Below are 24,895 nucleotides of genomic sequence, written 5' to 3'. Positions count from 1 at the left end.
TCTGTTCGTAGGGGAGATGCTCAATTCCCCCAGTCATCCTCGTGGCTCTCTGCTGGACTCTCTTCAGCAGGTCCCTGCCTCTCTTGAACTAGAGATCCCCAAACTGGACACAGTATTCCAGGTGTGGTCTCACCAGGCTAGAAGGGGAGAAGAACTTCCCTAGACCTGCTCACACATGTGAGGGCCTCAGCTGTAAGCAGCTCACTAGGGTACATCTGCAACCCCTTGCAGGAACGTTCTGGCATTTATCAGTCAGTTTAGTAGTGGTTCTCAGCCCTCCCTCCAAGAAACACTAACAGAAGGGGTCAGGCAGGAGGAGTAAGGGCCTAAAAGTATTTAAACAAAGATATGCAAAAAGTATTCTTGTTTTTTAATTTAAGGAAGAAAATACAAGTCACAAACCAATGCAGTTTGAAAATCCAGAGAAGGCAATTAGCAGCTGCAAGACAAAAGAACACATTATCTTCTGAGAGGTCAGGTTTCCAAAGCTGCAAGGAAAGTAAACTGACAAGTAAACTGAGGACAGTAAGGTGACAAAGGGCTGGGTGTATTTACATCTCATAGGCTGTCATCCAGTGGGCTGGACTGCAGAAGCAGCAAGAGCAAACGGGGTCAACAGCAGGCTCAGCAGGTCTGCTACCCAGCCAGTGCTCCATGGGCCAACAGGCAGCCACTCCAGACAGCAGTTTTTAATGGTGCTCAGTTTTGAACCAAGCTCAGTTTTAAAAAACCCTGGACTTCACAGGATCACAGGATCAGAGGATGTTAGGGGTTGGAAGGGACCCAAGGAGATCATCGAGTCAAACCTCCTGCCAGAGCAGGACAATCCTATCTAACACAGATCACAGAGGAACACATCCAGACAGGCCTTGGAAGGCTCCAGTGGAGGAGACCCCACAACCTCTCTGGGCAGCCTGTGCCAGTGCTCTGTGACCCTTACAGTAAAGAAGTTTCCCCTTGTGCTGAGGCAGAACCTCTTTTGCTGCAATCTACACCCATTGCTCCTTGTCTTATCCCAGGGAGCAGTGAGCAGAACCTGTCCCCCCACTTCTGGCCAGCCCTCAGATTCTTATAAACACTTATCAAATCCTCTCTAAGTCTTCTTTTCTCCAGACTAAACAGCCCCAGGTCCCTCAGCCTCTCCTCATAAGCCCTCCTGTCCCCTAATCATCCTCATAGCCCTCCACTGGACTCTCTCCAGCAGATCCCTGTCCCTCTTAAACTGGGGAGCCCAAAACTGAACACAGTTGGTAAATTGATACAGTTACCATCACTGCTCCTGGAAGAAGTTCAACACTAATCTCTTAAGTATTGCACAAGGATTAACCTGAACTACCTCAGCCTGAGTTCACACCCACAGAGTAACAGCTCACACTCACTAGTCAGCTCAGCCTCCCCCAGTGCAGTTATAACCTTCGTTTGCGGAAGCTACACTTCTTGACCCTCCAAAATAGCCTTTGATTTCCTTACTTGTGTCACTACCTGCATCTTCAGTTCAAGTCTTCCTGGTGCTGAGATGGCCCAAAGCAAATGGCACTGCAGCAGTGCATTACAGAACAGACATTTCCTTGATTCAGTAACTCTGGCTTCAGCTCCAGATTCATATAATTGTAAGCCACCCATTTTTTGGTCCATTACCCCCATTTCTCTTTTCCTTCTACTGCAGGTTTCCAAGCACCTACCTCCCAGGAGGTGTTTGCTCCCAGCAGGGAGGTATGGAAAATTATGGAGACTCCCAATAAAAAAATATCCCACTTAATGTTCAGTTAATTCCACTTGACTTCCAAATGGCCATGGACCACAGGATGTGAGGGGGTTGGAAGGGACCTCTGGAGATCTTCCAGTCCAACCACCCTGCCAGAGCAGGACCAGAGAATCTGGCACAGGAACACATCTGGCTGGAAAGGCTCCAGGGAAGGAGACTCCACAACTTCTCTGGGCAGCCTGTGCCAGGGCTCTGAGACACTTCCAGCCCAGAGGTTCTTCCTCATGGTGAGGTAGAACCTCCTGTGCTGAAGTTTCCATACATTGCCCCTTGTCCTGTGCCAGGACACAAGTGAGCAGAGGCTGTCCCTGTCCTTTGCTTCCTGAGCCCTCAGCTATTTATAGACATTGCTCAGATCCTCTCTCAGCCTTCTCCTCTCCAGACTGATCAGCCACAGGGCTCTCAGCCTCTCCTCATCAGGCAGTGCTGCAGTCCCTTCAGCATCCTTGTAGCCCTCCTTTGGTCTCTCTCCAGAGTCCCTCTGGAACTGGGGAGCCCAAAACTGGATGCAGTATTCCCAGTGAGGTCTCACCAGGGTGGAGTAGAGGAGGAGGAGAACCATCTTTGATTTGATGGACACACTCTTTGTAATGCATCAAGATCCCATTGGCCTTCTAGGCCACAAGGGCACATTGCTGTCACATGCAGAACTTGATGTCCACCAGAACTCCCAGGTCTGTGGAAACGCAGCTGTCAATGAGCAAGCAGCCAACCAAAAAACCTCCAGACACATGTATCAACCACCCAGAGACAACCCCAGCCTAGCTGAAGTTCCAGGCACACATCTTTACCAAAGTATTTACAACAGAAGGACGTAAAATGTGTCCTCAAATGGCAGTGCACATTCTGCCATGTTGCCTAAACCTGTTCTATGCCCCTGGCCATGACTTTCACCCAGTGCAACACAATCAGTACAGCTGGAGGGGCTTTTGAAGGCACGAGTGAGTGAGCCAGAAGAATTTTTCTGCCACCCATCAATGAGGATTCAATGTAACACTTCTCCCCCAGGAACAGAAGCACTGCCTACTCTCTCACAGGGGTGGCCAACAGCTCTTGCTTCTCTCTGTAGAGATGGGAAGCAGTGGCAGCAGTCTGTTGGGTAATCCTCCCTTCCAGCAGACAGTAAGCCATTTGTAATGCAAGGCCAGGGATGGAGTTGTAAAAGCTGTTTCAGCACTGTGCATGTATTTCAAATGGTGCAGGTCCCACATGGGGCCTAACAGTCCTCCCAAGACTGGCCAATGTCCACCATCTCAGCAGGACACCCCCAGTCAGAGCTCCGCTGAACGTCCTGGAGAAACAGCCACTGCTGGAGGCTCTTTAGACTGTTCATGACCTCTGGAGAGAGTTCAGGATTTTCCCGATTCTCTTCCCCCTCTTCCTCCTCCACGAGGTCATCAGGAGGCAGAGGAGAACATCTAGAGATGTAGCCTTGGTCTGACTGCACCGACTGTCTTTGGTCTTTGTGTTGGTCATCAAAGACCAACTGCTGTTGCTCGTCAGCCTTCTCTTGGCAAAGAGACGGCTCCGGAGGAGTGACACTCTGCTGATAAAGAGAGTGCATCAGTCCGTTCAGCTGCTGCCTCAGTTCTCCTGAAAGGCTTGCAGGACTCTGGTCATCTATTGCTGAAGGTTCAGAGTCACTGGGGAGGACAATGTTATTCCTCATTGGAAAGCTTGTCTCCAGAAGAGGAACTTCTTCCACACAGTCCTCGTTACTCAGCACGTGATGACTAAGTACACTTCTGTCTTCCACAGAGGAGATTGGCTCCACTACCTGAACTAAGGGAGCCTCATCCGCGGAAAGGACCACAGTCTGAGCAGTCTGATCCCCACACGGATTCAGTTCAGGTTGCAGTTTACCACCTCTGTTTTCACCTTCATGCATGTGGAGATCAAGCACGTAACAGCAGTCGGGGCGAGGCTCCCGCAGGTGCAGCTGGTGTTTCACAATCCCACCTGGCTCACTTTGCAGCGACCCCTCCTGGCTCTCTCTGCTTAGGGACTGCAGCTCTTCGTCGTTATCCAAGCAGACGGTTTCGTTCTCAAACCAGTCTGGGTGCTCCATCTGCCAGTTCTTGAACTTTTCCACTGCCTCTTTCAGCTTCCTCCCACTGGGAGTATCAGTGTAACTCTCAGCTGTGATTTCACGGATCCGATGGATGCGCCCAGGTTCAAACTTCTCCAGGTCCTGAATCCGAAAATAGATATCCTCAAACTTGTCCATCAGTTGGTACCTGGATGTGACATGGAACAGGTCAGGGATATCTTTCTCGCTGCTTATCCCCTCGAAATAGCACACTATGTACATCCCAAAACAGGCTGGCTTCTTAAAGTCTGGCAGGATCAAATTCAAGGCTGGAGTGAAGAGGTCTCCCATGGGCTTCTGCTGATCTTGCTTGAGACGCACGGGCTCACTGCCCAGCATGGCCTGCCACTTGGCCTGGGTACCCCGCGAGCACAGGATGATGATCTTTGAAGAGAGGTCTTCCATCTCCTTCTTCTGTCGAGTCAGCCAAGGTAGCGGCCCCAGCTCCGAGATCTGCTGATCTTCCAGCAGGTCCAGGGCTACAGCAGTGCCGCAGACTGTCATCAGGAACTCGGCAAACCTCAGCACCACCTCCACGTACAGCAGGTGATCGGCAGAGTACACAACCCACACCTTGCGCGGCTTCAGGGGCGGCAGAGGAAGGTCTGTGTACGGCGCTGCTGAAAGACAGGAAAACAGTCGTCTTGGCTGTGGCCCTGACGGTGCAAGCCAGAAGCCAGGTACAGCCAGGGAGGGGGCGGAGGCCCTCTCTCCGGTGGTGCTGGACCCCTGCGAATGCATGAGAATACACAGGAAGATGCCCTGGGGAGCTGCAGCCGGACACTAAGCAGAAAACTGTATAAAAGGCAGGAGGAATGCCTGCCAAAGGGTGGCACTCCCAGCAGACCACCAGTGGCACCTCCACCGGACCACCGAGGGCAGACCACCACCACAGCTGCACACCACCCGAAGAACCTCTGACAGATTCCACAGAAGATCATCCCTGGGCCACGCACCTGTCTCTCTCTCTCTCCCCTCCATCTGCGACTGAGGGTAATATGAGCACAGCTTTTTTCCTTCCCTGCTCCTCCTTCTCTTCTCCATTGTTCTCTTTATCTTACTCTCTCCCCCTTCTCCCCTCTCTCCCTCTGTTTTGCCCAACCTTATCCTTTAATAAATAGTTTCGTGGTGATCCATGGTCTCGCTTGCACCTTAATTTCACAACATGGAAATCCATAAGAACTGGTCTTGCTCCTCTGGACAGAGATACTGTTCATCTCTGTTCTCCAGATCTTGACAAGGTCCTAGCAACTACCAGTTTTGAAGCTGTTTGGGCAACGTCTGCAAACACCACCCAACTGTTTAAAGGCTGTGTGAAGGTGCAGAGAGCGGAGCTGTGATTTCTAACAGAGCCTGGGTGCTCCACGGAACTCGCCACACCACTGACACATCAGCTGCAGGAGGGCTGCAAACCTATCTACAGTCTTGTGGTCAATGTACTGCCTGTGGTCAACAGAATCATAGAATCAAGCAGGTTGGAAGAGACCTCCAAGATCATCCAATCCAACCTAGCGCCCAGCCCTATCCAGTCAACCAGACCATGGCACTAAATGCTGACTGCACAAACAATCTCCTACTACCACAGAATCTTTAAGGTTGGAGAAGACCAATACATTCATCAACTATCAAATCAACACCACTGTGCCCATTAAACCTTGTCCCCAAGTACCATGTCTACATGGTTTTTGATCCCACCACTTCCCTGGGCAGCTTGTTCTAAATGTATGCATAAGGACAAAGATGGGTTGATTCTCACAGGCAATTAGTGATAGAACAAGAGGGAATGGCCTCAAGCTGTGACTGGGTGGGTTTAGACTGGACATTAGTAAACTTTTTTTTCCCAGCAAGAGTGGTCAGGCACGGGAGTGTGCTGCCCAGGGAGGTGGGGGAGTCACCAACCCTGGATGTGTTTAATAGCTGTTTGGATGTGGTGCTTGGGGATATGGTTTAAGAGTGAAGTTTGTAGAGTAGGGATAACGGTTGGAATTGGTGACCCTGAGGGGCTTTTCCAAGTGGAATGGTTCTGTGATGCAAGCACTACTGTTCATGTTGTCTAAATCACAGAATCAATCAGGTTGGAAGAGATCTCCAAGACCATCCAGTCCAACCTAGCACCCAGCCCTATCCAGTCAACTAGACCATAGCACTAAGTGCCTCAACCAGGCTTTGCTTGAACACCTCAAGGGACGGTGCCTCCACCACCTCCCTGGACAGCCCATTCCAATGGGAAATCACTCTCTCTGTGAAGAACTTCCTCCTAACATCCAGCCTATACCTCCCCTGGCACAACTTGAGACTGTGTCCCCTTGTTCTATTGCTGGTTGCCTGGGAGAAGAGCCCAACCCTACCTGGCTACCACCTCCCTTCAGGTAGTTGTAGACATCAATCCTACAGTACTGTTTCTCCCACTTGCTAAAACTGCATGAGGGAGTTTACAGAGTGGCATAAACAACAAACTCTTGCCTGGATTTTATAGAAGGGACACAAAAAGACAACCAGGGATGGGAAGTGGGAAGTCAAGCTAATAGCTTGCAGCAATCAACCCCTACAGCTTCAAAGGGGTCTGGAATGCCCTAGCTCCTTCTCAACCAGGGTAGCCATGCATGTTTTCTGGAAGCATGCTCTACTTCTCATTGCTGCTTTTGCCTCTGTACCACATGCAGTACTTTACATGCCCTGGAAATTTGCTTGGCTTGGTGACTCTAGATGACAGAGATGCTTTGGCTCAGGTTCTCAGGAGAGTGAGGTTATTGTCAATGTGAATTTCTCTGACAGAATCACAGTGATTAGCAAAGGTTCTCCTACCAGTATAGCTTCAGCTGGGTCAAAAGCCTCACCATTTTGCCAAGCAGTTATCTTCCACCTGGCAGATATGGCATTCCAAATTCCATGTACATTTTTTAGCTAAATAGGAAGATCCTAAGGCTGGTTTTTAATTTTTAGGAGCACCTACAAGAGAGTGTGCTGGCCCCTTCTAGACTTGCTGAATGCATTCCACAGGCCTGTGATAAAACACAGGCAAGACATCTTACCAGTCTGCAAATCACTGTGGCTGCATTTTCCTCGCCGGTGTGCTGGAAGAGAGAGAAAATCACTGTCAGCTCTGAAAACAGGAAGGAAGATTAAACCCTTACAATGACAACACCTTCTAAAGACTAGGATCAAAAATAACTCCAAATCTTCAACTGTGCAGGGATGGAAGCATGGGCAGGGAGAAGCCTAACAAAACAATTCAATCTACTGAATGAATAAAGATTCCTCTGCAGGCAATTTTGCTGTGGACTTTGCTACAGCTTTCTTTTGAGAGAATGAATGTACCCAGATCAAATTTTCTCCACCTTCCTCAGATCTGGCCAGCCTCAAGACATACAGAACCCCCAAACTGTTCTACTGCCTGCCTTTAATGAGAGGAGACATTGTAAAATACAGGTTTTCCTTAAAAGGCTTCCCTGAAGAGGCAACTATCACAGCTTTCAGCTAAGTTTGATGTTAAGAAATTCTCTTTCCCATTACTCCTTTCAGATGAAAACCCAGCGAGCTGCACAGCTTGTCCCCCCCTCTAACAACTGTCTCATGGTTGCAGCACAAAGGGCTAGGAACTAGTCCTCATGTACTCAGTTTTCCAACCTGATCAATGCCAACCTTTGTGCCCTGCTTTTCTTCCATCTAATAGGAAAAACATGATTTAAGCTCAGGCTAGCATGAAAATGATTTTTTGCAGAGACTTTGGAGGACAGTGGAAAGACAAAGAGGAAGCTTCTGTTCTGCAAAACTTATGCAATGCAGGAGCAAAACAAATGGGAAAAGTATCTGTAGCAATCTGCAGGGAACACAGAGCTGAACTACCAAGTTCTTTTTTCCCTTTATGGGACCTGAAGCACTATGAATATGGAATATCAATCAACACAACCCTTAGAAGGCTCTATTTAAGTATTAGGATATTACAAATCCTACAATATAAACCAGAGTGTGTTTGCAAGTGGCAAGACATCAGAACAGCAAGGAAGAAACAACAACAGGAGTAGGTAGAGAAGTGGGGAAAATACAATGTTACCACTAATTTTTTTTCTTCCTAGCTGGTATGAGTCTTACCTGCTCGTTTTTTGGTCATACAAATCACACCTGCTATGACTGATCCCACCAGGAACACACAGATCCCAGTGATACACCAGTAGAGCCATATAATCATATCACCTGTGGTACAGAAACAGTGCTCAGATACTGCTTTACACAAACAGAAGAACAGAAGCTGCTCAAGCACTGGTTTGGGTTACAACACAACTAATCCTGCTGGGTGATTTTACTTCTCAGCTCAGTTTCTTCTAAGCACCTGCACTTCCTGAAGATAGTGGCATGCTTTCACAGTGTCTGCTTCTCAAGCACTGCTACAAGGACAGGCTGAGGGAGATGGGGTTGTTCAGTCTGGAGAAAAGGAGGCTATGGGGAGACCTAATAGCAGCCTGCCAGTATCACAGTCTCATAGAATCAACCAGGCTGGAAGAGACCTCCAAGCTCATCCAGCCCAACCTAGCACCCAGCCCTAAACAATCACCTAGACCATGGCTCTCAGTGCCTTATCTGGTCTTTTCCTGACCACCTCCAGGGACAGCAACTCCACCACCTCCCTGGGCAGCCCATTCCTGAAGGGGGATACAAGAAGGCAGCAGAGGGACTGCTTGCAAAGCCTGCAGGGACAGGACAAGGCCAATGGCTTCAGAGTAGAGCAGAGCAGATTGAGATTGGATGTTAGGAACAAGTTCTGCACCATGAGGGTGATGGAACACTGGAACAGGTTGCCTAGGGAGATGGTTGGGTCCCCATCCCTGGAGATACTGAAGGTGAGGCTGGACAGGGCTGTGGGCAACCTGATCTAGTTGAGGATGTCCCTGCTGAGTGCAGAGGTGGTTGGACTGGATGAGCTTTGGAGGTCCCTTCCAACCCAGACCATTCTATGATTGGTGTGCAGGCCAAGGTCACTGCTAAGCCTTGTGAGCTACACTGGGCATGCAGAGTAAAAGACTGCACCTGCAGCGAGGAGCAGACAGGACAGGAGATCCTAAACTGCCTCTGAACTGACCACTAAGGTATCCCAAACCAAAGGTCTTGTTCAGTGGAAAGCTGAGGGATCACGAGGGTCAAGCTTTCTTCTTCAATGGCTGGTGTCCAAGGAGGACTCTGTCTGTTCTCCCTTCCATCCTGATCCATGAGTTGCCAAATCCAGTTCCCATCTGCCACAGAGTCCAGTTTGGGCCTTCTGCCACAGTATCAGTGATGTCATTATTATTGTCATGTAATCATTATCAGGGGGGAAGTGGATTTGCTGCTAGGTTTGTTTATATCTGTGTATATTTAATTTTGCTGTTATTGATTTGATTAAAATACTTGTAGTTTTCTTTTCCAATCCCTAAGTCTCTCCTTTAATCTCTTTCCCCTTGGGAAGGGAGAGGGCTTAATAGAGAGAGTCTGTCACTCCTTTAGATGCCAGCCCAGTTCTAACCCCTGACAAGGAGTCAAGAAAGGGTAACCCTGGTGTGCTAGTTTGAGCCTAGCTGGGATATTTTGGTGAGAAGAATTAGATGCTAGGCTGTGAAAAGGAAACAATGGTGATGGCTGCTTCATTCATAGGCTTGCTGAGATGGATAAGAACAAGAACACAAACAGAGATAATGCAGTTGTTTGCTCTCTGTCTTTGGGGCTGCACTTCTCTCTAACCTAACCTGCTGTCTGTCTGACTAATCCATCTGCTTCCTAACCCCCTTGGCCAACCCTCCAAACTCACCTTGAGCATAAGGCAAGGTCTGGGGTAAGGTATAGGGGTGGGAGAAGGTGGAGGGTGGTTGGGAGCCCCTCCTGGGGACTCTGGTTTCTGGGAGGGCTGTTGTCTTTCTATATTACCTTTTAAACTTGTGTATTTCTGTCTGTAGCTGTATAGATTGTAACTATCTGCTTGTATATTGTGATAAGCTGTAAATACAAAGCTTCATTCAATTTTCCAGAGCTGCTGAGTCCAGTCTGGGTGACTTTCCTAAGGGGGGGGAGGCAGGTAATCATAGAATGGTCTAGGTTGGAAGGGACCTCAAGGATCATCCAGCTCTAACCCCCCCGATGTAGGCAGGGACACCTCCCACTAGAGCAGGTTGCTCAAGGCCTCATCCAACCTGGCCTTAAACATCTCCAGGGAGGAAGCAGCCACAACCTCGCTGGGCAACCAACCTGTTCCAGTGTCTCACCACCCCATTGTAAAGAACTTCCTCCTAACATCTAGTCTAAATCTCCCCTCTGCCAGTTTAAACCCATTAGTCCTTGTCCTGTCATTACAAGACCTTGTAAATAGTCTCTCCCCAGCCTTCCTGTAGGCCCCCTTCTGATACTGGAAGGCCACCTATAAGGTCTCTTTGAATCCTTCTCTTCTCCAGACTGAAGAGCCTCAAAACCCAAACCATCACACCTGGCTCTGCCCAAACCCAGAACTTCCTCCTTACAACATACCACAGCCACTAGACAAAAACATATTCCTGCTTTTAGGGTGATGTTCATAGAATCATAGAATCAACCAGGTGGGAAGAGACCTCCAAGCTCATCCAGTCCAACCTAGCACCCAGCCCTAGCCAATCAACCAGACCATGGCACTAAGTGCCTCATCCAGGCTTTGCTTGAACACCTCCAGGGATGGTGACTCCACCACCTCTCTGGGCAGCCCATTCAAATGCCAATCTCTCTGTGAAGAACTTCCTCCTAACATCCAGGCTATACTTCCTCCAGCACAACTTGAGGCTGTGTCCCCTTGTTCTAGTGCTGGTTGCCTGGGAGAAGAGCCCAACTCCACCTGGCTACAGCCTCCCTTCAGGTAGTTGTAGACAGCAATGAGGTCACCCCGAGCCTCCTCTTCTGCAGACTGCACACCCCCAGCTCTCTCAGCCTCTCCTTATAGGGTTTGTGCTCCAGGCCCCTCACCAGCTTCGTTGCCCTTCTCTGGACATCTTCCAGAACCTCAACACCTCTCTTGAATTGAGGAGCCTAGAACTGGACACAGCACTCAAGGTGTGGCCTGACCAGTTCTACACTATAAACTTGTTCCACAAAAGAACCATACACTGAAAACATGCATCCATGTCCTTCCTCTGAAGTGCAATGCTTATCAAGCTTTACCAGACTACCCAGGTCCTGCTTGTTATGTAACCTATCTTACAAACAGACAAATCACCACTTTGGGTGAGGTTTGTTCAGGTTTTTTGGTTGCTTGCTTTGTGCTTTGGTTTTCTTCCCCCTCCCCCCTTTTCATTCGTGGGAAAATTGGCTCCTCACAGGTGCTGCTGCATCTCTCCTCCCACCCCCCCAAAAAAAAAGGATGTCAAATCATCTGCACATGATTTCTCCTGACATTCACAAAGATGAATATATGCAAGCTATTGTCTCCAAAAGCTGCTTTCTACTATGCAAATTATCTAACACTGAGCAAAGTGACAGAAAGTGGTTTATATTAAGGCTCTTCTTGTCAAAACTGCTCCTCAAAGAACTTTATGCAAGTGAAGTATCTCTAGAAGAATTCCTTTTTTTAAGGCTCACACTGCATACAAATACTTGCCTGGTTTAAGCATGGTGGAATAACTCTCAACACAATTCATTCTGAACTCAAGGGTTACAAAAGGATATTTCCTGCCCATCCTCATGGTTTTATTCTGTACGACAGGAAAAAGAGCAGCAAAACAAGAAAGGTTTCAGGGTAGTGGAAGAACTTCTTACCTGACGTGCCTGTACCTGCAAAAGACAAAAGTTAGGTTAAAAATTCAGCTCTCATCTGTAAGACAATGGGAAGCTGATTTACACAACAGCAGTTCTCACTTGGAGATGGAGAGCACGGGATGAAAGCAGAATGCCTCAGACAGTCTGTGCCACAGTTCACAAAGAAGGGCTGAATCTGCGGGTGAAAACAAACGAATGGGATAACAAGAAGCTATTCTTAAGAGCAATTGTCCCCATCTCAACATTCCCCGTACAGAAGCACAGCATTAATCAAGGATTCTTATACTGTACACTAAGAAGGGAATCACAGAATCATAGAATCAATCAGGGTTGGAAGGGGCCACAAGGATCATCTAGTTCCAACCCACCTGCCATGGGCAGGGAAACCCTACCCTAGGTCAGGTTGGCCACAGCCTCATCCAGCCTGGCCTTAAACACCTCCAGGGATGGGGCCTCAACCACCTCCCTGGGCAACCCATTCCAGCCTCTCACCACTCTCATGCTCAACAACTTCCTCCTCACGTCCAGGCTGAACCTCCCCACCTCCAGCTTTGCTCCATTCCCCCCAGTCCTGTCACTCCCTGACAGCCTAAAAAGTCCCTCCCCAGATCTTTTGTAGGCTCCCTTCAGACCCTGGAAGGCCACAAAAAGGTCACCTGGGAGCCTCTTCTCCAGACTCAACAGCCCCAACTCTTTCAGTCTGTCCTCATAGCAGTGCTGCTTCATCCCTCTGAGCATCCTCCTGGCCCTTATTTGGATATGCTCCAGCAGCTCCACATGCCCCTTGTAATGGGGGCTCCAGAACTGGATGCAGTACTCCAGGTGGCATCTGACCAGAGCAGAGTAGAGGGAGAGAATCACCTCCCTGCTGGTCACACTTCTGATGCAGCCCAGGATCTGGTTGGCTTTCTGGGCTGCAAGTGCACACTGCTGGCTCATATTGAGCTTCTCATCCACCAGGACCCTCAAGTCTCTCTCCTCAGGGCTGCTCTCTGGCCACTTACTGCCCAGCCTGGATTTGTGCTTGGGATTGCCTCGACCCAGACGCAGGACCTTGAACTTGGTCTTGTTGAACCTCCTGAGGTTGGCTTGTGCCCACCTCTGCAGCCTGTCCAGGTCCCTCTGGATGGATCCCTGCCCTCCAGCCTGTCTGCTGCACCACACAGCTTGGTGTCATCAACAAACTTGCCGAGGGTGCACTCAATGCCTCTGCTCATGAGGACAGAATGACCTCCTGAGGTTGCACACTTGCCACTCCCAGTCCTTAATCTCTGACTTGGCAATCCTAAACTAAAGCAAAGCCACAGTTTACAGAGGACATTATACACTCCCACACCCCAAATGTTCACCATCATCATTATTTCCCTGACAGAGAGAATTAAGGATTAGCTAATCTCAGAACCTAACACTATGCAAACTCCCCCTAATACTCCTAAATTGCTCATTGCATTGTTGATGAAGGAAGGACAGAGGGACATTAGTGAGATTCTACCTGTATTTCATAGCTGCAGCAAGCTCTTATGTTCCTTTCTATTCTGATTGTGATGTTTACTTGCTGTTGTTGTCCACCCTGCAGAAATCAGATGCACATCATGAGGGAAGGAAGAAAACAGAATGAAAGCAGGGAAAACAGCAAAAGGAGTTGACATGGAGTGGTCCAAAGAAGCATGAAGGTCTTCTAATGTTTTTTTTAACAAGCAGTCTGCAAGAGCAAAATGGATGAATGGTCTGGTCACCATCACTGGGGGTGTCCTAGGTGACAGGCATGGTAATATAGTTAAGACAGCAGGCTAAGGCTGTACAAGGAACAGGAAGCATTTGAGGATGCACACTGTCTAAGTCTACATGAGGATGCCCCTGCTGACAGCAAAGGGGGTTGGACTGGATGACTTTTGGAGGTCCCTTCCAACCCAGACCACTCTATGATTCTAAGTGTGTTACCTTTTAATTGCTTAATGTAAATTACTTCAGCTATTTCATCTGTAGCCATCAACAAGTGCCCTTAGCTCATTAAAACCAGCTGTCAGCACTGCTGCTTCTGACACTACAACAAAATCAGCCTTCTGTGATTCTTACCTGCTGTGTACCACTGAGAGCATGACAATCTAAACATTCTGCACAGTGCCTGGTAGGTCCATACCTCAAAAGGAGTTAAATTCCCCTCTAACAGGGGAACTTGCACCCAGCTGTACCAGCTGTGTCAGCAAGAATCATATAGAATCATAGAATCAACCAGGTTTGAAGACACCTCCAAGATCATCCAGTCCAACCTATCATCCAGCCCTGTCCAATCAACTAGACCACGGCACTAAGTGCCTCATCCAGTCTGTTTTTGAACACCTCCAGGGATGGCAACTCCACCACCTCACTGGGCAGCCCACTCCAATGCCAATCACTGCACACAGGGAACAGAAACATTGTACAATCTGAATGCCAACTTATCTGCTCTCCCCCAAGGAAGGGTCTGGACTGATACCAATTATAGTCAGCATTTCTCCTCCCTCAGATGCCTGAAGGAGAACACTTACATCAGAAGACACTTTAGATCTACTTTGAGCTTCTCCACAACACTGCCTAGAAAACCTCCAGGAATCAAATCTGTTTAAGTGAAACTTTGTGCCTCAGTTTTGGCTTAGTCTTATCCCCCAGCTACTGGCTTGACAAAGGCAAAGCCCAGACAACCAAATACTAAATTTTGAGTTTCTCTGTAGATGGTTACAGATTTGTCCATGTATTATAAAACCTCTTTTTGACCTAGGAAATTCCTGGCATACAAATCCTCTTTCCAAAGGTTGATTAAAACCCAGTGCAAAGAAGTCCTTGAAACCTGTGGTGCTAGCGCGTTCGTTACATCTCCTCCATCGTGGCTCCCAGTCCTTGCTCAGCAGCCACTGAAGAGATGTTTGCCTACCTTACCACAGAGGGCACCACTCAGGGATGCCATTACCTGGGTGAAATCACGTGTGACCACCTTGCACCTGGTCTCATTCAGGAAACTGGCCACGTGAATTTTGTATCGAGTCGGTTCCATCCACGGGTTAAAACTCACGAGCAGGGTTGTATCATCTAGGCTTTCACCTTGGATCCTGGGCTCCCACAAGCTGCCTGCAAGTGATGCAGAGAGTGAAAAATTGCTCAACTCTCAGAAAGCTTTCAACAGAGTTCCTATGTCTACGTGACTCAAACATTTTGGGGTTTCTTTTTACCTGTGTTTATGCAGGGGGTGGTTTTTTTCATCAGAGAGTCCTTGCAGTCTGCAAGAAAAGACCATCACAGAATCATTGAGGCTGGAAAAGGACCTCTGAAATCATCAAAGTCCAGCCTATAACCTAACACCACCACACTGGCTAAACCAAGCCACCAAGTGCCACATCCAATCTTTTCTTAGAGACCTCCAGGGATGGCAACTCCACCACCTCCCTGGGCAGTCCATTTCAGCGCCTAATTGCCTTTCCCTGAGGAAATGCTTCTTAATATCCAACCTAACCCTCCCCTGGCACAGCTTCAGGCCATGCCCTCTTGACCTGTCACAAGTTATCTGGGAGCAGAGCCTAACCCCCCCTTACTACAACTTCTTTCAGGTACTTGTGGAGTGATAAGATCCCTTCTAAGTCTCTTCTTCTCCAGGCTCTTCACCATCAGTAACTAGCAGAAACACTAATTCCATTGAGGAAGAACATCCATTTCCTTATCAGAAGTCAGATAACTAACCAAGCCCTCCTTATTGAGCAAAGATCTTTGTTCCAAAGGTCTTAAAGTTCTGCAGCACAATAGCATCGATTTCCAGTGTATAAACCACCTCTGCCACTGATGTTATGGCTTTGCTGCTTTGTTCTGGGTTTCTGCTCTTGGTTTGTTGGTTTGGTTTCTTTTTTCAGAACAGAGATAAATCATGAGGCTGAAAATGTACAACATTTATTAGAACAGTAATATTTGACAATTTTTGATAATGTATGGAGAGAGTCATAGCGGAATTAGAACTTTATGTTGATCTCTAGAACCTTGAGAGCCCCACAGCAACAGATTCCCCCCTGAAGCACTCTGTCTGCCCCAGCAATGTGCTCTGGTGGCCAAGAAGGCCAATGCCATTCTGGAGTGTGTTATAAGAGTTGTGGTTTGTAAGGCAAGAGAGGCTCTCTTGCCCCTCTACTCTGCCCTGGTGAGGCCACATCTGGAATGCTGTGTCCAGTTCTGGGCCCCTCAGTTCAAGGACCTCAGGGAACTGCTTGAAAGAGCCCAGCCCAGAGCCACAAAGATAATGAAGGGAGTGGAACCTCTCCTTATGAGGAGAGCCTGAGCAAGCTGAGGCTTGGAGCTTGGAGAAGAGGAGCCTGAGAGGTGACCTCAGTCATGGTTATCAATATGGAAAGGCTGAGTGCCAAGAGGCTGGAGCCAGGCTCTGCTGGGTGATGCCAAATGACAGGACAAAGGGCAATGGTGGAAGCAGAGGGATAAGAAGTTCCATGGAAACATGAGGAATTTTTTTTTCCTTGTGAGGGTAATGGAGCACTGGCACAGGCTGCCCAGGGGGGTTGTGGATTCTCCCTCTCTGGAGATATTCAAGACCTGCCTGGATGTGTTCCTGTGCGATCTGCTCTAGGTGACGCTGCTCTGGCAGAGGGGTTGGATGAGCTTTCAGGATCCTTTCCAGCTCCTGACTTCTGTGGAAAGTTAAGAGGCTGGAATCTTGGAAGAGAGAACACTCTTCCACGTTTGTAATTCTCTTTATTACATTTAGCAAGCTGGCCCTGATCTCTGGTAGCTTTCTGTAATGTCAAATCCATAGCTACATATTCAGCATTTAGCAATGTGAGATTCACAAGTCTCAGCCTGAATTATTTCTTTTCTCTAGGGTTTGGATAAAGGAAAATAAAACTTCCCAGCTTAAATAGCTGAAATAAAACATTGCCTATCTTAAATTTCCAGATTTCCAAGTTGGAAAATTTACAGTGCCACTGTAATGTGAGCTGTAACCAACAAAGCTCCCTGAAACTCCTGAGCTTCGTGCAGTGCATTACATTTCTGAACAGCAGTGGAGGATAAAAGCCAGGAAGTTTTCAAGAGTCACAAGGTACAGGAAAGGGTAAGAGGACTGAAAAGAGAATCACAGAAAACATCTGCTTAGAAGAGACTTCCAAGCTCATCCAGTCCAGCCTTCAACCCAGCACTAAAGCATGTCCTGAGAGCCAGCTCCACAGGCCACTTAAATACCTGCAGGGATGGGGACTCCAACTCTGCCCTAGGCAGAACAGAAGGCCTGAGAACTCTCTCTGGGAAGAAATATTCCCTAGCATCCAGCCTGAACCTCCCCAGGGCCACCTTGGAACCATTTCCTCTGCTCCTGTCCCTTGCCACCAAGGAGCAGAAGCTGCCCCCTCCTCACTCCAATCTCCTGTCAGGAAGCTGTAGAGAGTGATGAGGTCTCCCTCCTCAGCCTCCTCTTCTCCAGACTGAACAGTCCAAGAGTCTCCTCTCCTTTTCCAGCACACCAATTGGCACACCAGATACTTTGCCATCTCATAACCAAAAAGTCACATTGACAACTGTAAGCTAGTAAAGAAAATTCTGAATCAGTTTTCAGGCTGTGTATTGGGTACCAAATATTTATAAACTGAACATCTGCAGCCAGAGGGCACTGCAGATGTTCAGTATCTTCAGGAAGAACAATAAAAACTCTTTTTAGTTACAGGAAAAAACTCACATCCATAAGCAAGGGTCAGGCACTCAGCTCCATCAAGTTTCTTGCCTAATTATATCTGCTCAGGCCTTTGAAATCAAAGTTGGCACACACCAAGATCTAATCCTAGAAGTCAAACTTTACTCCATCCAGTTTGGAAATTCTGTCCTGTACTTCCATCTTTCAAAGCTGCTCTTCTGCTTGTGGAAGATTCCAAAAGCTGCAGTAATAGTCTACAGGTAGCCTGAAGATTACTCTGCAGTCCCATTCAGGTAGATGAAAAAATCTTTGTGCCCTCTGACTGAATGAACATTTCAGCAGCAAAATCCAGGATATACATAACTAGAACAAGGGGACACAGTCTCAAGTTGTGCTGGGGGAGGTATAGGCTGGATGTTAGGAGGAAGTTCTTCACAGAGAGAGTGATTTCCCATTGGAATGGGCTGCCCAGGGAGGTGCTGGAGGCACCATCCCTTGAGGTCTTCAAGAAAAGACTGGATGAGGCACTCGGTGCCATGGTCTGGTTGACTGGCTAGGGCTGGGTGCTAGGTTGGACTGGATGATCTTGGAGGTCTCTTCCAACCTGGTTGATTCTATGATTCTATACCACAGGGGTACTGCAGGTAAGGCTACCACTGGGGACTTTCTAAACAACAACTTGCAGGAAAGAAAACAGGTCACAGGCTCACAGAATGTTAGGGGTTGGAAGTGACCTCTGGAGATCTTTCAGTTCAACCCCCCCCGGCCAGAGAAGGACCAGAGAATCTAGCGCAGGTCGCACAGGAACACATCCAGACAGGGCTGGAAAGGCTCCACAGAAGGAGACTCCATAACCTCTCTGGGCAGCCTGTGCCAGGGCTCTGAGACCCTTAGAGTCAAGAAGTTCTTCTTCATGGTGAGGTGCAACTTCCTGTGCTGCAGTTTCCATCCTTTGCCCCTTGTCCTGTGCCAGGACACAGGTGAGCAGAGGCTGTCCCTGTCCCTTCCTCCCTGACCCCCAGCCCTCAGCTACTGACAGACATTGCTCAGATCTCCTCTCAGCCTTCCCCTCTCCAGACTGAACAGCTCCAGGGCTCTCAGCCTTTCCTCTTAAGGCAGGTTTTGATAATAGTGCCACCCTATTGCCAAACTTGTTGATGGATCTGGTCTGGATAAAGTCCCCCAGCTCACATGAGCACAAACCAGCATGGTCCTAAGGTCGAGGCCCTGAGCAAAATACGTCATCTCTTACCAGGCATTGTGAAGGACTTGGACTTGCAGTTGTAGTCTCCCTCTACACTCAGTTTGGGCAGGTGGTAGACAGTCACTTGATATGTCTGGCCAGGTTCCACTTCAAAACGGTCAAAAGTAAAACTCCACTGAAAACAAAATGCAATTATGAGGACTTAAACCATGCATTAAGAGCTGCTGTGGCCCTGTTCCACTGTGTTCCCTCGCCCCCTACGGCCCTTCTTCTGAAGCATGACTGTGACACACCAACAAAAAGGAACTGAGATGTATTAAGTGCACCAGTCCCCAAATTCTTCTATCTGAAATGAGACAGTACAGTTGTTTCTTGGGAATTTTGACCAACCAATTGTGGCGATTTGCTACTGAATCCCATTCTGAACTGGAAATAGATTAGGCTAAAATACACAGTTTTGAGATTGAAATTTTACTGTAGTAGGAAACTACAAGTGCTGGATGTTAGGAGGAAGTTCTTGGCCAGAGAGAGTGATTTGCCATTGGAATGGGCTGCCCAGGGAAGTGGTGGAGTCACTGTCCCTGGAGGTGTTCAAGAAAAGACTGGATGAGGCATTTAGTGCCATGGTTTAGTTGACTGGCTAGGGCTGGGTGCTAGGTTGGCCTGGATGATCTTGGAGGTCTCTTCCAACCTGGCTGATTCTGTGATTCTAAGTGTTAAACAGCTTGAAGTGCACTTATACAGTTCTGTATCTGGCCATTCCACACATTTTCTTTCATCTCTACTGTTTTCCAGATCAGCAGTGCTGTGCAGATGCTAGGAGAAGCACTGGCTTCAGATGTAAGCTAACTGTGGCTAAATTCTGCATGCTAAGCAATGAACTCCAGATTCCTGCTGTTCATAAAGGCAGCTGTAGATGGCTCAGCACTTTCCTACCAAGTTTCCAAGTCTGTAAACTGAAGGAGTATGCCCAAGTTTGGTGCTTTTCTCCACGGCAAGGAAGTGGAAGTAAAAGGAAGGATTGAGGCCTTCAGTGTCACAGCTGTCAAGCAGAATGCAAAGCCTCCTGCAGTAATGTGCTTGAAGCAGCATTCAGAACAATTACCTGTTAGAGGCATGGAAAGCTACAATTCTTAAAACCTGAAGGATGGGAGGAGTGAAACAGAAGCCAAATTAAGCAGCTTACTCACAAACTGGAAACAGCAGCATGTGTCAAGCCAAATATCTTGACAGTTTTATCAACTCTCTTAATCAGTTTGTACTTTCTAACTGTTAACCTTGCTATAAGACCATGAAAGCAGAAACAAACCCACGGGCTACAGGGAGCAGTTCAGAGCCCTTTGCACTCACCCGGCCTCCATCTGGACGAACCTGAAGTGGCAAGTTGTTCTGAAAGGCAAACTGGGCACAGACCTGCTGGTTGTTGTTCACCTGCATCACAGCCAGCTCTGCTCCTTCCAGGTACCGGACGCTAGCTGTCGACACAGAGGAGATTGAGAGCAGCCTCACTAAGAGTTGGGGCTGTTCGGTTTGGAGAAGAGGAGGCTCTGAGGTCACCTTATTGTGGCCTTCAAGGATCTGAAGGGAGCCTACAAAAAGCTGGGGAAGGAGTTTTTAAGCTATCAGGGTATGACAGGACTAAGGGGAATGGAGCAAAGCTGGAAGTGGGGAGATTCAGAGTGGGTGTGAGAAGGAAGTTGGTCAGCATGAGAGTGGTGAGAGCCTGGAGTGGGTTGCCCAGGGAGGTGGTTGAGGCCCTGTCTCTGGAGGTGTTTAAGGCCAGGCTGGATGAGGCTGTGGCCAGCCTGATCTAGAGTAGGGTGTCCCTGACCACAGCAGGGAGGTTGGAATTAGATGATCCTTGTGGTCCCTTCCAATCCTGACTGATTCTGTGACTCTAAGTCTGCAGACAACACCAAGTTCGGGGGCACTGCTGATGTGCTGGAGGGCAAGGAGGGTCTGCAGAGGCACTTGGACAGGCTGAGGCCAGTCATACAGGCTTCAACAAATGCTGAGTCCTGCACCGGCGTCACAACAACCTCATGCAGCACTACAGGCTTGGGGCTGAGTGGCTGGAAGGCTGCTTGGCAGAAAGGGACCTGAGACTGTGTTATGAATTATGCCAAATTAATAATCTCTATTAATGTTGATACTCAGGTGAAGATTGTTAATAAGTATGAAAATTGTTTATTAACATTAAATCTTGCCAGAAAACTTATTTACCATGTTCAAAACACACAGTTTGGATACTTATACAGTGCTGGCTGACAGTTGGCTGGACATAAGCCAGCAGTGTGCCTGGGGGGCCAAGAAGGCCAATGCAGGCTGGCCTGGATCAGGAATAGTGTGGCCAGCAGGACTAGACAGGTGATTGTCCTGCTGTACTCAGCACTGGGTAGGCCACATTTTGAGTGCTGTGCTCAGTTTTGAGCACTGCAGTGTAACAGAGACATTGAGGTACTGGAGCCTGCCCAGAGATGGGCAACAAAGCTGGTGAAGGGTTTTGAGAATAAGTCTTGTGAGGAGCAGCTGAGAAAGTTGGGGTTGTTTAGTCTGAAGAAAAGGAGACTGAGAGGAGACCTTACCACTCTCTACAACTACCTAAAAGGAGGTTGTAGAGAGGTGGGTCCTGGTCTCTTCTTACAAGTCACAAGTGATAGGAGAAGAGGAAATGGAATTAAGTTAACATTAGAGGAGGTTTAGGTTAGGACATTAGGAAAAACTTCTATTTTCAAAGGGTAATCAAAGACTGGAACAGGCAGCCCAGGGAAGTGGTTGAATCACCTTCCCTGGATGTATCTAAAAGCCATCTAGATATGGTGCTCAAGGATACAGTGCAATTAATGGCCCTGGCAGAGTCAGCTAATAGTTGGACTTGATGACCTTGAAGGTCTTTTCCAACCATAGTGGATCTGTGATTTACCAAGACACAGGTGTCTATAGGTCACCTAAGGACTAGATTACCTGAAATGAGAGGAACTTGCCCTGGTTTAACAGTGCACAGCTCATTTGTGCTCTCTCAAGTTGGTTCTCATTTGTTTGGTTTGTTGATATGATTCCCCTGGGCGAGACTTCTGCAGCCATTATTACACCTTGAAAAGGCAATCCTCACATTTGTCTCCTCACTTCTGGTGTAAAGGTGTGTGGGCCACTCAGTTCCATTTTCATCTGCTTTTCCCATTTTAAATGTCATTACCTCATACTAGTGGACACATTTTAAGTTGTGATACCCAAAGCCCTGATTCAGTCAAGAAAAAATCAAAACATCCCCCCCCAAAGCAAAGGAAGAGCAGCTGCCAAACCTCCAGGTTTCAAAGGTCTGCTTCCATGACTGGATCAGTAAAAAGCTTCAAGTTGTAAATCTCTTCCCTGTCCTTACTAGAACAGACCTAATTCCTCTGTTCTGTGTTCACACTGAACAACCACCTACCATCAGTGGCCACCTTCCACTCTATCCGAAGTACAGGCAGCAGCTTTCCATCCATCTGATGGAAAACATCAGAAGAAACATGAAGACTGCTTGGAGCAGAAGGAGTGAGGTCAGGCTTCCAGTTTGCCTCCATGCAGGTACCTGTGCAGCAAACAAAAAGTATTATTTGGGGTGTGGGGAAGGCAAGGAAGCTCTGCCTAATTGTAATGATGGTCTGCTCTTTGGGTCAGGGTTACTGATGTCCAGTTCAGAAAGGCTGCTTTCAGCAGGCAAGAACTGTACAAAATCATTTCCTGAAATATTCTGAACTCATTCATTCCACTAATTTGCAAGTTGTCTTTTCCTTACAATCCATTAGTAATTATCACCATCTATGTTGTCAGGCTAAACAGGGCATTCAAAGTGAGGCTGGACAGGGATCTGGGCAGCCTCATCTAGTTGAGGATGCCTCTGCTGACTGCAGAGTGGGTTGGACTGGATGAGATTTGGAGATCACTTCCAAGCCAGACCATTCTATGATTCATACTGTGATAATCAAGCTGTGTGGTGCAGCAGACAGGCTGGAGGGCAGGGATACCATCCAGAGTGACCTGGACAAGATGGAGAGGTGGGCACAAGCCAACCTCAGGAGGTTCAACAAGACCAAGTTCAAGGTCCTGCAACTGGGTCAAGGCAATCCCAAGCAGAAATCTAGGCTGGGCAGTGAGTGGCTGGAGAGCAGCCCTGAGGAGAGAGACTTGAGGGTCCTGGTGGATGAGAAGCTCAACATGAGCCAGCAGTGTGCACTTGCAGCCTGGAGGGCCAAGCAGAGCCTGGGCTGCAGCAGGAGAAGTGTGGCCAGCAGGTCGAGGGAGATGATTCTCCCCCTCTGCTCTGCTTTGGTGAGACCCCAACTGGAGTACTGCATCCAGTTCTGGAGCCTCCATTACAAGAAGGATGTGGACGTGCTGGAATATGTCCAGAGCAGGGCCAGGAGGATGCTCAGAGGGCTGCAGCAGCTCTGCTGTGAGCATAGTCTGAAAGAGTTGGGGCTGTTCAGCCTGGAGAAGAGGAGGCTCCCAGGTGACCTTGTGGCCTTCCAGGATCTGAAGGGGCCTACAACAATGCTGGGGAAGGACTTTTCAGGATATCAGGGGGGGACAGACTAGAGGGAATGGAGGGAAGATGGAGGTGGGGAGATTCAGACTGGGTATGAGGAGGAAGTTGTTGAGCATGAGAGTGGTGAGAGCCTGGAGTGGGTTGCCCAGGGAGGTGGTTGAGGCCCCATGTCTGGAAGCGTTTAAGGCCAGGCTGGATGAGGCTGTGTGCAGCCTGATCTAGGGTAGGGTGTCCCTGCCCATGGCAGGGAGGTTGGAACTGGCTGATCCTTGTGGTCCCTTCCAACCCTGACTGATTCTATGATTCCAGGTAATGAGTATCTCCTACAGCAAGTCCATTTCTTGCTGCTGAGGCAGACCTCTTAGAAGACTCATACTAATTTCCAACCTTGCAGTGATAAAGAAGCCTTTCAGGTACCAAGGGAAGTTGTTCCAATAGTTAATTACTTTCTGTTTAAAACCTGCCTTATTTCTAATTTGAATGTACATATGAATTTAGCTTCCAGCTGCTGCTTGTTATGCCTTACCTAAATGAATGATTTCTGTGGACAGAAAGATAAATGATGCTGGTCAATAGTGTCAGGGAAAACTGGTTATGCAGTCTCATCAGAAAATGAAATCAGGTATGAGAGGCATTAAAGAGACATGGTCTGCTTAGACTGTTATCAGACAGTTGAATTAGCAGAGCATACTGAAAATAGCATGGTCAGCCACCTCAAAATACACTTTCAGTCTCTTTTGTTTTGGCTGGGTCAATAATGGGAACAGTGGAAACCAGGCACTGACCCTTCTTGTAACAGCACCATTTTAGGAAGCAATCAGACAATCTTCAGATGCTCATTCTACCAAAAAATACCTACAGAAAACCTGGTGAGATTAAAGTCCTTTCAGAAAAGAGTGCACTAAGCACTAAAAATCCCTAAACAGCCTCCCCCAACCCAACCAACCAAAGAAAACCTTCCCCTAGAGCAGAAAAAAGGTAACAAGCACCACAATGCAGAATTTAAGCCAACTGTTCAGACAAGGCAGCGTTTGAACAGAGGAGCTGCCCTGTGCCTTAGCCATCTTGTCAAGTGGTATTCCAGTGGCCATCTGCCAGTGGCAAATGCGATCCAAACCAATCCCACCTGTGCTAGTTTGAAGCTAGCTAGAATGTTCTGGTGAGAAGAACTAGATTATGGGCTGTGAAAAGGAAACAGTGGTGATGGCTACTTCACTCAGAGGCTTGCTGAGATGGATAAGAACAAGAACACAAACATAGATAACAGAGTCTCTCTTTGGGCTGAACTTCTCTCTCTAACCTAACCTGCTGTCTGTGTGACTAATCCATCTGCTTCCTCACTACCCTGGCCAACCCTCAAAACTACAAAGGCAAGCTCTAGAGTAATGTAAAGTGGTAAGAGGAAGGTGAAAGGGTGATTGGGAGGCTGTCCTGGGGACTCAGGTTTCTGGGAGGGCTGTTGTGTTTCTGTATTACTTTTTAACTTGTCTACTTCTGTCTATAGCTGTATAGATTGTAAATATCTGCTTGTATATTGTGCTAAGGTTGGACTGGATCATCTCGGAGGTCTCTTCCAATCTGGTTGATTCTATGATTCTAAGCTGTAAAATAAAAGCTTCATTCAATTTTCCAGAGCTGCTGAGTCTAGTCTGGGTGATTTTCCAAAGCGTGGGAGGGTAGGTAACACCCAAACCATCACACCACCCAACCTTCCTTCCTGCCAAAACAACAAAGCTTTAAATCTGGTTGTTTTCAGCAGTCACCTCCCTGACCTGGCATCCCAAGCATGACTACAAGGGTTGAGCACTGAGGCAGAAATGAGCCTGCTCAGAGCAAGGCCTGCAAAGCAAGGCTATGGGGTACTGTAGTGCTGCCCAGGCACCCCTGTGCATCAGGCACACACTCCACAT

General features: G+C 48.0%; 1 protein-coding gene across 1 annotated transcript; it reads right to left on the bottom strand.

Annotated features, from left to right (window-relative positions):
• Positions 1–363: 363 nt before the first annotated feature.
• Positions 364–22,025, bottom strand: IL17RA (interleukin 17 receptor A). The gene is made up of 11 exons (XM_064155717.1): positions 21,888–22,025; positions 19,808–19,932; positions 18,506–18,632; positions 14,804–14,851; positions 14,545–14,702; positions 13,090–13,167; positions 11,697–11,772; positions 11,598–11,612; positions 7,947–8,048; positions 6,887–6,928; positions 364–4,474 (listed from the first exon to the last, which is right to left on the bottom strand). Exons 1-11 carry the CDS (start codon positions 22,018–22,020, stop codon positions 2,982–2,984), a joined length of 2,397 nt encoding a protein of 798 aa, XP_064011787.1. The 5' UTR covers positions 22,021–22,025; the 3' UTR covers positions 364–2,981.
• Positions 22,026–24,895: the final 2,870 nt, after the last annotated feature.

This window comes from Pogoniulus pusillus, chromosome 15 (assembly GCF_015220805.1).
Source record: "Pogoniulus pusillus isolate bPogPus1 chromosome 15, bPogPus1.pri, whole genome shotgun sequence".
Taxonomy (NCBI): domain Eukaryota; kingdom Metazoa; phylum Chordata; class Aves; order Piciformes; family Lybiidae; genus Pogoniulus; species Pogoniulus pusillus.
The sequence above is the reverse complement of the archived record's forward strand: the minus strand, read 5'-3'. Positions and strand labels throughout refer to the sequence as shown.